Source organism: Dioscorea cayenensis, chromosome 18 (genome assembly GCF_009730915.1).
Source record: "Dioscorea cayenensis subsp. rotundata cultivar TDr96_F1 chromosome 18, TDr96_F1_v2_PseudoChromosome.rev07_lg8_w22 25.fasta, whole genome shotgun sequence".
Lineage (NCBI taxonomy): Eukaryota > Viridiplantae > Streptophyta > Magnoliopsida > Dioscoreales > Dioscoreaceae > Dioscorea > Dioscorea cayenensis.
Window position 1 is genome coordinate 14,331,840 of NC_052488.1, and position 14,646 is coordinate 14,346,485.

The 14,646-nt window shown below is 36.6% G+C and overlaps 1 protein-coding gene across 1 annotated transcript; it reads left to right on the forward strand.

The window, feature by feature from the left end:
- Window positions 1-9,188: 9,188 nt before the first annotated feature.
- Window positions 9,189-10,689, forward strand: LOC120281924 (heat stress transcription factor B-4c-like). The gene is made up of 2 exons (XM_039288617.1): window positions 9,189-9,683; window positions 9,763-10,689. The coding sequence occupies exons 1-2, from the start codon at window positions 9,429-9,431 to the stop codon at window positions 10,513-10,515; spliced, it is 1,008 nt and encodes a 335-aa protein (XP_039144551.1). The 5' UTR covers window positions 9,189-9,428; the 3' UTR covers window positions 10,516-10,689.
- Window positions 10,690-14,646: the final 3,957 nt, after the last annotated feature.

A 14,646-nucleotide genomic window follows, 5' to 3' on the forward strand; every position in this document is an offset into this window, starting at 1 on the left:
TAGGGAATAAAGACACTTGAGTTGTTTCTTAACTAATGTGGAAGATGAATAGTGATAAGTGTGATAAAATATGAAATAACGAAAATAAAAACAACAAGATAGAGGGCACAAGTAAAGGAGAAGGTAATGCAATCGATAAAGATGGGGTACCCAGATATTGATCCACCAAGGACAATCGTTTCAAGTGCACGAACCCTCTATTATACTTTCTAATTGATGCAATAATGAGTCGTGGAAATCCTTAATTACATGATCCCAAATCTAAGGTCAACCATGCCTAACTCTATACATGTCCCGGAGGAAAGATTAAATAACCTCTCAACCTCGCACTCGCATAGAATTGCAATGAGCTCTAAGAATTCCAAGTGATAAACCCTATTCCTATATATAGACCTAACCCTTTAGTCCAGGTGAAAGATCCCTAGCCACAATTAAGCCCTAGGTGCTAAAATCACTTCAATGCTTCACTCCATTGCACTCGCAACTAAGCCCCAGCGGAAGGTCATCCTTTAGCCCATTCACTTTACTATGGCCGCAAAGAACTCTTGGAACGTGGAGGTAGGATAGATCGCACCGGAGGGGAAAGGGGATGCTCCGCTACTTCTCGACTCACCCTCTCAACCCTCTCTAATCTAGCTTTGTCTAACTCTCATGGTGTGTCACTCACTCACAAGAGTTACCTACAAGAGCTCTAAACCCTTGTGTCACTCTAGGGGAGTATTCATACAATCAAGTCTCCAAGATTGGAACTCACAATAAACATCAATTAATTGAAAGCATAATAAAGAGATTCAATAAAACGAATACATCCTAGGGTTCACAAATACCCAAGTACCCACTAGGGGTTTAGCTCTCCTTGGAGCTAGATACACTCAATGAAATCGAATGTAAAAACAAAGCATCCATAGAAAACCCCCTCATTAGTCGTGGCGATGGTCTTGTGGAGAGTCCTCTACTCATTGCAAGGGTCCCTTTGTCCGGCCTAGGATACACCTCGCCGGATCGGTGCTGACGAAAGCTCTTCCACTAATCTTCTTCCAAACAGCGCACGATGTCGGAGCCATAGAACCTTTCCAAAGCCCTAGCCAATACCTCTCAAAACCTTAGCCGCCACCCTCTCTCAAATTGGGGAAAAGATGGAGAAAAGAATGCTGAAATCGGGGCTGAAATTGGCGTTTAAAGGTTAAAATCGGGAATCCACAAACCCGTGTAGGCGCCAATTTTTTGAAATCGGGGCTCCAAGCAGTAAGCAACTGGCCCAATTTTGTCGAGAATCGAGAAGTGTCCAATATATCGACAACTTAACTTTCCTTTATTTCGGAATTGAATCACACTTTTTCAAGGAGATACCTTGAGGAACACCTTATTACCAACATGAAACTCTAATTCTCTATTTTTATTATCGGCGTAACTATTTTGCTTGTCTTAAGCTGACTTCAACCTATTTTGAATGAACTTTATTTTCTCGATAGTAACCTTGATCAACTCTACATTTTGTAACTTTCTTTCACTCACCTCATTCCAACACAATGGTGTTCGAAATTTTCGCTCATACAAAGCTTCATAAGGAGCCACACAAATGCGAGTTTGAAAACTATTATTGTAGGTGAATTCCACAAAAGGCAAATGCTTGTGCCAAGCACCTTGGAAATCCATAGCATAAACACATAGCATTCCTTGCCAACTTTTCCAAAGGGTATGTGGTGTAAATGGCTAGGAAGTGAGCTGACTTAGTCAAATGATTAAAGATCACCCAATTAGCATCCTAACCGTAAGGTGTATATGCTGCAAACCAATTACAAAATCCATATTCACATGCTCCCACTTCCACTAGCTACCAAGAACATGGCCGTGTTAAGGGTGTGTAAATTATTGGAATTAGGTGTTTTATGATATTTTATCGAGAATTTCACTCCAAGTCACATGGCAAGTAAGTACGTGGCTTGAATACATTGTTGTTTAGCCCACATTTCACCAAGTATAGAAAGCGAAAATATGATTTTTTTAATGGTATTTTTTTTAACTTTTACAGATATTTTTTACGCCATCATCTTGTGATGCAATAACTAGGGTATAAGGGGCCATTTGAGAGAGATCTCAAGTGGCATCATCAACACTGCTGGAGCTAGAATGAAGATGAAAGATGTTTCTCCTCTAAAGGGATTCCATCAAACAAGCTTGGAGTTTAAGGGGGTTTTATAATGTTTTATTTGATTTTCTTTATCTAGGCTTGTAATGTAAACTTCTTTAGGATGAGGAACTAAATGTTCTTGTGTATAAGGGCATTGGAGGACCCTAGGATGGATTTGTAATTAGATATCTTTTCTATCAATTTGTATAGTCGTTTGTGATTCATCAATGTGATCCTTGATGCATGAATTATATATAATAAGCGATTTAATTCATGTGTGATTTGCTTGTTGAAATTGGGAAATCCTTCGCATATAGATCTAGCCTATGTGAAATAAATTGTACATATTTAGTATTGCAACTTTTTTGGATTAAGATTAGAGAGAAAGAGAGAGATAGAGAGAGAGAGAGAGAGAGAGAGAGAGAGAGAGAGAGAGAGTTGTTAGTCCTAATAGAGAGATTTACAAAATGCTAGTGCAATTATAGGGAGATTTGAATAGAAAAAAATTTAATTGATCATCTGATGAAATTAGGTCCTAGTAGCCTTGAAAAAGGTACTAGAATAATCGTAGAGTCTTCATGGCCCAAAATGAACTAATCCTCATCTAATGTAGAGTCTATTTGGAATTGAAGTCCTAGGGAAATTTATGTTCGGGCACTTCTCTCATGGATTTATTGGCATCCCTTATTGCCTACTTGTTTAGTTTCCAATTTAGCTTTCTTTGATTCAATTTTCTAGAAACCACCATTAATTAATCAGTTTTAGATAATAGACGAATAGATAGTAATAGTACTGACACACCCCTTGCGTGTGGCCCACAAGTGCACGGGTTTGTCAAAGTAACAAATCCCAGGTGAGTGGGGTATCGTATCCATAGGGAATAAGGAATAGAAACACCAAGATTGCTACTTAACTAAGTGAAAATGGATTAATGATGGTGTGGATAAAGATTAATATAAAAAAACTAAAGAAAATAAGAAAGAGGCACAATAAAATGAGAAGAAAGGCAATCGATAAAAGTGGGGTACTCGGATATTGTTCATCCTAGGATCATTGCTTCAAGTGCAAAACCAACTATTATGCTTTATAACTAATGCTTAATGAGTTGTGGATATCCTTAAATTCATGGTCCCGAATCTAAGGTCAATTGTGACTAACTCTACACTATGCCCGGGCAGAGAAATCAACTAGTTTCAACACCTCACACTATGTAAAGTTGCAAGAAGCTCTAGGGATTCAAAGTGATAAACCTTTTTTCTATATGTAGATCTAACCCTTTGGTCTAGGCGAAAGAGCCCTAATCACAATTAAGCCTCAGGTGTTAAAGTTACTTTAATGCTTCACTCGGTTGCTCGCGTAATTAAGTCCTAGCGGAGTTCATCTCTTAACCTTTCACTCTATTATGACTGGAAAGGACTCTTGGAATGTGGAGATAGGATAAATCACACCGGAGAGGAAAGGGGACGCTCCGCTACCTCTCGACTCACCCTCTCGACCCTCTCCAATCTTGTTTTATCTAACCCTCATGGTGTGTCACTCACTCACAAGGATTACCAATGTAGACTCTCAACCCTAGTGTCACTCTAAGGGAGAAATCATTCAACAAGCATTTAAGATTGGAACTCAATTAAAGATATCAATTAAGTAAAGCATAATAAAAGGTTAATGAAACAAACACATCCTATGGTTCACAAATCCAAGTACCCACTAGGGGTTTTAGCTTTCCATGAAGCAAGATACAATCAATGATAGAATTGAAAGTAAAAACAAGCAATCCATAGTAAAATGCCCTCGGTATTCGTGTCGATGGTCTTGTAGAGTAGTCTCATCCTCTTCAAAGGTCCCCTTGTCAAGACTAGGGCACACCTCGCCGGATCGGTGTCGACAAAAACTCCCCCCAATAACTATCTTCCAAGAGAAATGCGGTGTCGAAGCCGTAGAACTACTCCAAAAGCTTTGCCAAAGCCTCTCTAAACCCTAGCCGCCGACTTCCCAAAAGATGGAGAAAAGATAGAAGAAAGGATGCTGAAATCAGGCTGAATCGCTGCTTTATATAGGCTGGAATCGGGCATCCACATGCCCCTATGGAATTTCCACACGCCCTGTAGAAATCCCACACGGGCGCTTGGATTCTCTGGAATTCTGATTTTCTGCGGGGTGTGAACAGTAACTGCTACAGTAAATTACTACATTGATTTGCTACAGTCATGCTATAGTATTCCTCCAAAAACACTCTTGAATCCATACTTTTTATCGAAGTAACATAAACAGGCACACGTCTATGCCATAGATCACGTTGCATCTTCAACTTAAAACCCAAAATAAGCCCGATCTTGCTAGCGTTGCACAAGTCTAGACACGCGAATGTGACTGCCCTTATGCCCCTTCAAACTATGCATTTGCTTGACAATAATGGAGGTTGGCACACACTCTTGTGTGTTAATCACAACTTGTGTATTCGCATTTGTTTACTCCAAAATCCCATCAACAAAGTGTATTCACGATCTACTTTGGCTTATTTCTTTGATATTTGGCTTCACAATCCTACATGCTCAAAAGAACACAAATACACATGTATTAGCGCTAAAATCTGATAAAAGTAATGCTCATCGTAAGGAAAGAATACTTCGCATTCTTAACACACAAGCACTTATCAAGCACTTTTAGTTCTCATGAGACCAATATCTTACTTTTAACACATTTTATTACTTGATATGACTAGTGTAGTTGGGAGCATCATAAACAAGGACTTATTTCGCTTTGTATCTCATTATTAGAGTATTAGATGTCTTTTGAAGACATCTATAACATGAATGAATGCAATAGGTTCCCAATCTATCTCGATAATAAAAGTATTCTTTCATAAGCTATGCAATCAAATAACTTAAAGACTAACAATACTTAAATTTGTATAGTCCGCATGCACACTCAATGATTGTATGCACAAACACAGTCATAACTACACCTAAGAGTGCAGATTTTATTACCATTAATGCTTCTCCTTCATTTTTTAAACAACATGCTCCCTATTAACCATAGCTTTCGAGTTTTGACAGATTTCAAAAGGCAAGGAATGTGTGCCTTTTTGCTCACCCATTGCCAATAATTTAGACTTATGCATTATGAGTTAGTTTTCTACTTTAATTTAGTGACCTTGGCATTACACCCACTAAGCACATATCACATTACACACTATCCATGCTCATTATCTATTGAGGTAATTTTTCTAGTGGTTATATTGTAAATTTTGTTGGATGCCTGCTACATCACATCTTATGTATTGCTATTCTTATTCTTTGATTTTAGATTGTCATCCATCATAGTTCAAATTAATTATTTGTTATTCAAAATAATGAGTTATAATTTAGATTGAAGTTTCATTGCTAATATTCTTATTGCTGGGTTATTTGGGCTTCCCTCATATGTGGAAAAAGCCCAAGATTTTGGACCAATCCCATTAAGTTTTTTTGGCTTATGTGTATTAAGGAGTGGTATGAAAAACAAGGCAGAGGTGAAGAAAGGGGACATGGGAGAACATTTTTTTTTTTGCAGATTTTTAGATAGTTTGTGTTATATTACATGTCTATATGTTCCTCACTTGTTCACCGTCGGATCATGCTAAAATTTGGCGTGGAGGCTGGCAAGACCTAATTCTACATTTTGAACAGTCAGATTCTTGTTTGGAGTTCTATAGAAGGAGATCTGAGCTTCAAACTGCAAATTAACATTGGTGATTTCTCTCTTTGTTTTCGTTCTATTGTTGTTGAGTTTATGCTCTTGATTAGTACTCTATTTTTGTACTATCTTTGGAGAGGATTTTGTACACCCTATTATCTAGTGGGGCTTCTCTTGATGGGCTTGAAGGACCTGTGGTTTTTACCCTCGATTCGATGGGTTTTCCAAGTTAACATTGGGTGCTCATAGCTATGAATGTTTGTTTTGATTTCTTACTTATTCTACTTCCAATTACTGCCATTACTATATGTATCAGTTTACTCCTCACAGGTTCAAATAGATCCAGAAATTGGCCTTGGTGTTGTTCCAAATTTTCCTATGTTTAAGTGACACTCTTCTGATTAGAGCCCAACACTAATATTATAGTTTAGTAATATACACAGGAATCTTAACACTACTTTTAGATAATGTATGTAACAACCAACTGTTTAGATTGATATATTGTAGATTATCGTTCCCAACACTCAAGCTCGTTTTTTTTCTTCGCTTTCTCAATGCTATTATTCCTATTATTTCAACATATACTCATACATCCATATTAAATGCCAAACTATATTCTATCAACCCATATGAAGCCGGTGCCATCATTCTGTCAAAGCCTAGAAGAAAGCTTCCCAAAAGTAATTATGCTGATACGTTCCCCATAATAGAAAAATGAGAGCCCCTTGATGCAATTTTGACACGTCGGTATATGCATGTAAACCGCAAGTGCACGGGTGTTGAAGTAATAATCCCAGATGAGTGGGTATCGTATCCATAGAGAGTAGGGAATAAAGACACTTGAGTTGTTTCTTAACTAATGTAGAAGATGAATAGTGATAAGTGTGACAAAATATGAAATAACGAAAATAAAAACAATAAGATAGAGGGCACAAGTAAAGGAGAAGGTAATGCAATCGATAAAGATGGGGTACCCAGATATTGATCCGCCTAGGACAATCGTTTCAAGTGCAAGAACCCTCTATTATACTTCCTAATTGATGCAACAATGAGTCGTGGAAATCCTTAATTACATGATCCCAAATCTAAGGTCAACCATGCCTAACTCTATACATGTCCCGGAGGAAAGATTAAATAACCTCTCAACCTCACACTCGCATAGAATTGCAATGAGCTCTAAGAATTCCAAGTGATAAACCCTATTCCTATATATAGACCTAACCCTTTAGTCCAGGTGAAAGATCCCTAGCCACAATTAAGCCCTAGGTGCTAAAATCACTTCAACGCTTCACTCCATTGCACTCGCAACTAAGCCCCAGCGGAAGGTCATCCTTTAGCCCATTCACTTTATTATGGCCGCAAAGAACTCTTGGAACGTGGAGGTAGGATAGATCGCACTGGAGGGGAAAGGGGACGCTCCGCTACTTCTCGACTCATCCTCTCAACCCTCCCTAATCTAGCTTTGTCTAACTCTCATGGTGTGTCACTCACTCACAAGAGTTACCAACAAGAGCTCTCAACCCTAGTGTCACTCTAGGGGAGTATTCATACAATCAAGTCTCCAAGATTGGAACTCACAATAAACATCAATTAATTGAAAGCACAATAAAGAGGTTCAATAAAACGAATACATCGTAGGGTTCACAAATACCCAAGTACCCACTAGGGGTTTAGTTCTCCTTCGAGCTAGATACACTCAATGAAATCGAATGTAAAAACAAAGCATCCATAGAAAACCCCCTCATTAGTCGTGGTGATGGTCTTGTGGAGAGTCCTCTACTCGTTGCAAGGGTCCCTTTATCCGGCCTAGGATACACCTCGCCGGATCGGTGCCGACGAAAACTCTTCCATTAACCTTCTTCCAAACGGCGCGCGATGTCGGAGCCGTAGAACCTTTCCAAAGCCCTAGCCAATACCTCTCAAAACCCTAGCCGCCACCCTCTCTCAAATTGGGGAAAAGATGGAGAAAAGAATGCTGAAATCGGGAATCCACACAACTGTGTAGGCGCCTCTGTGGATTTTTCACACGGGCGTGTGGAATTTTCACACGCCGTGTGGATTCTCTGTTTTGCTGCTTTCTCGGCCGGCTGTAAACAGTGCTGCTGCAGTATCTTTGCTATAGTGTTTTCTACAATACCCTGCTACAGTACCGGCCTGAAATACTCCAGAATCCATACTTTCATCAAGGTAACGCAAACGGGCACACATTTACGTCGTGGATTGCCTTGCTTCTTTAATAACGGACATGTGGTAGAGATCTAGTTCTATATACACAAGTCGGAATGCTTGAATGTGACTGCCCTTGTGTCCCTCTAAATGGTTGTGCTAACTCAAGTACGAGGAGGTTGGCACACATTCCTGCATCTAGAACCCGACTTATGTCTTCACATTTGAACCTTAGTAAGACTTCCTCCAAATTAGTGCATAACGACCCACATTGGCTTCTTTATCTCATAATCGGCCTCACAACTCTACCTGCATAAAAATAACATAAATACACCCATATTAGCATTAAAACCTGAGAAAAGTAATGCTCAACAGAAGGAAAAAACACGTAGTATTCTTATTGCACAAACACTTATCAAATTTCTCTTCCTCACCACACATAGAGAACAAGAAGTCTTCATTTACTGCAATATACTTTTTAAGAATTTAAACTATTGAATAAGGGAAATGCACTAATGTCACTCTCAAAATATTAATGGGCGTCATCTCGGGTGAATTACCTTCGACAGAAGAGATCTTGAAGTCATCTATAAATTTGTAATTTTAAATAGAATTGGTTAATGGACTTTTAAAATCTTACGTTAAAAAATATGATACATTTATTATTGCTTTTGAATTATTTGAATTTATATATATTTGTCCGACATAACCAAAGATTTGATACATGGTATATTTACATGAGTTTATATTAAATAAAAAGAAAATAGATAAATTTATTTGACTCAGAACTGAAAATGAATATTATCACTATTTCGTTGTCATTATTTTATTTACCCCAATAGCCAAAACCAACAAGTGCCCAATTTGAGAAGGACGCCACCTGTGTTTTTAACCATAAACAAATAAACAGTAAAATAATTTTACAAATTTCTTTAAATTAAACAAAAAAAACTTTCTGAAAGCCCTGCCCATTCAACCTAACCTATTTACAACCCTTATCTTTAAATACGGAAAGGAAACCAAGACCAAGACAACAACCCATCATGCCCATGCTGTTCCTGCCATTTGTTTTACGTGCGTGCACTCCCTCTTCTCTGGACACACAAAATTCAAGTATAAACTAACTTAAATAAACAAAAATATACCAAAGGGAATATATATATATATATATAGAGTGTGTGTCCACAGTGTTGGAAGCTAAGGAAAAGAGTCACGGGCTCATCTTGAAAGTTGAAACTTTATAACTCTCTCTCTCTCTCTCTCTCTCTCTCTCTCTCTACACACACACACACACACACACACACACACACAAACAACAATCCTCCTCCTCTTTTCCTTCTTTTTTCACAACTCCCCCACACACTCCCCACGAACCCACATTCTCTTCTTCACCCCCTCTACCTCATCAAATCAAAGTCATCTAACCTCAAACCCAGCATACACTACCTTAACAAAAATGGACAACCCTAACAAGTGCTGGGATGGTGGTGTCTCACTAGATCAACAACAGCACAAGGCTGTCCCTGCTCCATTCTTAACAAAAACCTACCAACTTGTTGATGATCCTTCCACAGATCACATTGTTTCATGGGGAGAAGATGGTTGTTCAACTTTTGTTGTTTGGCGCCCTCCAGAGTTTGCCAGAGACATCCTCCCCAACTACTTTAAACACAACAACTTCTCCAGCTTTGTTCGCCAACTTAATACTTATGTAAGTAAGCCTATCATTGTTATTTATATTTTCCATCCAAATTCTTGATAAATTAACTGATAGTCTATTTATTTCGCAGGGTTTCAGAAAAATAGTTCCTGAAAGATGGGAGTTTGCTAATGAATTTTTCAGAAAAGGTGAAAAGAACTTGTTATGTGAGATACACCGCAGAAAAACCAATTCTTCAATCACTTCACTCCCATCTGTTCAACCTTTCTCTGAGCAACACTTTCCACTGTATCAGTTCAGTGCTTATGAAGAGCCTCACCGCCTTTTGTTATGCTCCCCAACTGTTGACACTGGTCTCAGTGTCAACAGTTGCAGGAATGGCAATGACAGTGCAACTGCATTGTTGGAAGAGAACGAGTGGTTGCGCCGGAGCAACGCTGTGCTCTTGTCTGAACTTGCTCACATGCGTCGGCTTTACAATGATATTATATACTTTGTTCAGAACCATGTTAAGCCAGTGGCTCCAAGTTCTCCTTCAGTGAATCCTCAGTTACTTTTATCTGGTTTTTATGGTCAAAGAAATGGAGGTTTGAACAACTCTGGGAGCACTACTTCAAGTAGCTCACTCACCATTGCTGAAGAGCATAATACCAATGGGGAAAGCAGTAGTACTCCTTCTCCTTCTTCTCAGCAGACTAAGCTTTTTGGTGTGAATCTTAGTGGTGGTGGTTGTAGTAGTAATTATAAAAGAGTGTTAGAGAGTAATCAAGGAGGGTCATTGCCATTGTGTTCTTCAACTAAACCACGTTTGGTATTGGAGAAGGATGATCTAGGGTTGAACCTTAAGCCTTCTTCTTCTCATCATCCTCCTCCATCTTGTTGATTTTGTTTGATGTGATGACCAATCTCTAGTTAAGATATTTAATTAAACCTTCTGTTCATTTTTTTTTTTCTTTGGCAAGCTAGCTAGTGTTTTGTTCCTTTCTTATTATTATTATTGTGGTTCTCATGTACATAACAATAAAGTTTGTTCACCATGGACAGATGGAAAGTTAAATTTCTGTTTAGGTTTTATTAGCAATCAACTGGGTGGATGTTAATTTTGAGCAAGTGAGTGGGAGAAAGTTGGGAAATGACTCCACTATCTCAGATTTCTTTTTCTAGTGCCTTAGTAAAAATGTAATACCGGTTTCATTTCCCTCATTTTTCCATTTCAATAATAGAAACCATATACTGAAATCCTTCAGTTCCAACTAAACATTTGATAAGACTTTCATCAGAATTGTAATGGAATTTCCACTTCTCTACTTTTTACAATTTCACTCATGAGACTCTAAAATGAACAATATATATCGGTGCGCCTACCACAGGAAATTTATTGTCTAATTTATTTGCATTTATCCAGTGGGACATGGAAATTATGTTCCAAGCTCGGTTTCACAACTAGGAATTTTTTTTAATAACATATAACGTGTTTTAAATCTTGAATAATGAAAATCTCATAAAACATCTTTCATAATAGCTAGTAAATTAGAAGAATAGCACTTTAGTGACTTTAAAATTAACATACTCCAACTAGTTTACAGTTTTATTTTCATTTTTACTTTTTCACATTTATTAAAATTTAAATAATGAAATTGAATTTTCAATAATGTGAAACGAAGTCTCCTAATTTCAACTTCGGTACATCATAACTAAAATTACATACATATTAAAAACCAACATATAAAACAAATAAACAGTACTTGTCGGAAGGGAATCCGTTCCTCGGAACGTGGTTACTTTATATATATATATATATATGATATATGATATATCTATGCATATATATAAATATATGCTTCTGTCTCTCTCTCACTATGAGGCTATCTATCTATGAGCACGAGGTTCTCCTGGCAAAGGCGTCAGAGAAGGTGACAAGAAAACAAGGACCGTAAGAAGGGGGGACCTATATTGAGAACAATCAATAAAAGAAAGTGTTTGTGATTTCAAGGAAGGGGGCCATCCAATTCTCATTCTCATGCATTCATTTATTCATTCATTCACTCATTTCGTTCCATTTCATTGCTTTGCATTTGTACACTCGTATGCTCCCTTCCGTGGTTCACGTACCTTTCTTTACCACCTTTTACAATCACAAGCTTGGTCATACTTTCATATTTCTCCCACTTTCTCACCATTTCACCAGAAGTTTCCTCCTGCCTTCTTCTCTCTATATTCTTCTTCTCAGTCAAAAGTGTTCCACAACTGGTTGCCCTACTTTCCTATAATATATATATATATATATATATATGAACAAATCATATTAAATAAAAATAATAGTACCAAGATAAGAGCTCTAAGCTAGACAAAGAATTAGATCTTCAACAACACAGTAGATTGAAATACTGGCTATTACGAGATATATTTGGCAATATCTTAGTTGAATGTGTGCATAATAATCATAATAATATGACATAAATAATAACAATTTACATAGAGATCTTGACCTTAAATCGATTCTTTAGGAGTGCAAAACTTAAAAAATAATTATATAGAGATCGAAGCTTCTAATCCTTATCATTTTTGGTCGATGGTGGTGATATTTTGATATTTATGTTTTTTTCTTCTTATTATTAGAATCGGAAACTTAACTTAGATATGTGGTTTTTAAAGATTAAATACATTTATTTAGTTTCAATGTTAATTCTTATCTTTCTGTATTCAAAATGTTCAATCTGACTGTCATTTAACATATGATATATGCACTTTCCCGATCAATGTAAAAACCTATCATAAACTTTTTATTATGTTTACAGCTCATAAATTGTTTCAAAAACTTAAAAAAACATTTTAAATTGAAAAATAAATAAATATCCATATATCTTGGAATATATGTAAAGTTATAGCTATATTGAATATTTGTATAGAAATTAAAACAAACCAAAGTAGTGATATAAAGAATGTTTTTTTTTAATGTGTAAGTTTGATTATAAATATATTCTAGCATGGCACTTTTTCAAGATTATAGCTATTTTACAAAAAATGAGTTTATCCCATAATTTGTTTGCCATTTCCAAACAATAGGTTGATTACACAAATCAGATTGACCAAACTCATGATCTTGATAAGTATAATTGCATCTTTAATTTTACAAAGGCTATCAAAAGATTAGTGTTAAAAGGTGTAAAAGCATTAACAAACAAAAGTGAAGCAAACTTACAAGACATCAAGCATGTGAGTTCTTCATTTATATATTTCACACAGCTTAGAATACCACTGTTCACTTCACACCAAACAAAACAAAACAACCCTAAAGTTATAACATTGACCCGTGTTAAATCTTTGACCAATCTGATCCAACTTTTTGATGTCTTTATCTTGCAGAGAAGTATTCGTCTTTCTCTTTCTCCATCTCTACTTATATATATATATATATATATCTCTCTCTCTAAACTCTCTTTACCTTTTATGTTGTTTTCTTTGGCTTTGAGTTTTGGTTATAAAACGCAAAAGCTTGATGATGATATCATGGATCTCCTGAGCTAAAGCTAAAGCCTAGGATTCTTCTTTTATGTTGCCTTTCTCTACAAACGAGCTGAATTAGAGTGTGCATTTGACTAGTAACACTAATGAGCTTTATGAAAACCCAATCACCTCACCTCCCATCCACTCAAGTAAAAAGGAATAAAGAGCTCTCTTTCTTTCTTTCTTTCTATAAAGCTCTTTTGTAAACGATTTGGGATTGAGACTAGACCATTCAGACAATGTCAGCTGCCTTTTGTTTTGTTTTATAGTCTACTGTCCATAAAGCCAAAAGCTGAACTCAGAGAAGTGGACTGAATCTGAATGGAAAAGAATCTTGAAAAGAAGGGAAGGAGAAGAAGAATGGAGAAAACAAAAGTATAACACTCACGTGAAATGGCTCAGTTTGCAAAACCTATATATAAATCCGAGGGCATAAATCATTCTTTAGCTTGTTATTCCTATCAATTTTTATTTTTCATTCTGTATTTATGTAATTTTGAATATCATCTTTTATTCGAGTTTTTTTTTATTCTTAAGTTTGATGTATGTTTTTCATGCTAGTTTTCTTGCTTGTGTCGATTGGTTATGAAAGAAAGACAGAGTCAGAAATATTCCTATGTATATATATGCATGACCAGGTTTTCCTTTTAAAGATTGGACTGAAACTCCACTCAAAGAAGGAATGTAAAACTAGCTATTTTGACTTCACATAATTAAATGATCTAGGCTGTTGGATGATGAGAAAAAAAAAAGAGTTTCTGGGTTTCAGTAATGAAGAATTTATGAAGAAAGAAGTATCTATATATATATAGAGGTTTTTGGTTTGAACGTTCACCAAGTTGGAACCTGTATTATCTTGAGAATATGCAAGTGCATGTGATTGCTCAAGTACATATGAAGGTCTTAAAATTTTTAACAGGGAACAAGTCCTTTCTTTAACCCTAATTAATTACTTAAACATACTTTGTTGGTAAGTTAAAAAATCATCTGGTTGCAAACTGTTTTTATCCTGAAAATATATATATTAATAATGTGAATGTTAGAGTCCCTACAAGACTTTCTAATAATTTATGATAAATGCACATGATTAATTTGCCCTTCATGAATTTTCAAGGCTTAACTCTACCTTTGACAGAACCTTACCAACTATATGCGTTCAATAAATATTGGATTGACTTTAAATAATTGAAATTGAGCAGTATACAAAACAGAATTTGTTCTTGATAGTTTTTTATTTTATTTTATTTTTTATAAGGTTGAAATTATGGTGCAATAAGGTGAATTGTACGGAATAAGGTTCCTGAGTGGCGCAAGTGGTAGATGAGGTGGAGCTCACGGCGGTGCATGAGGAAGATCTTCATTCTCCAAACATCCTCGTAGACCACCATCGCACTAGCCATCTCAAGATTATCGTGCAAAGACACTCGACTCGTCGGTTCAGGAAGGCACTACCTTCACTGAGGTTGTGAGACTTTCTTCGGATATTGAAAACCATCTCCGTCCTCTC

Bases quoted from the DNA above. Each gene is read 5' to 3' on its own strand.
- LOC120281924 (XM_039288617.1), top strand. From the start codon at position 9,429: ATGGACAACCCTAACAAGTGCTGGGATGGTGGTGTCTCACTAGATCAA. The intron at 9,684-9,762 runs GTAAGTAAGCCT...TTTATTTCGCAG, and splicing joins TTCGCCAACTTAATACTTAT to GGTTTCAGAAAAATAGTTCC.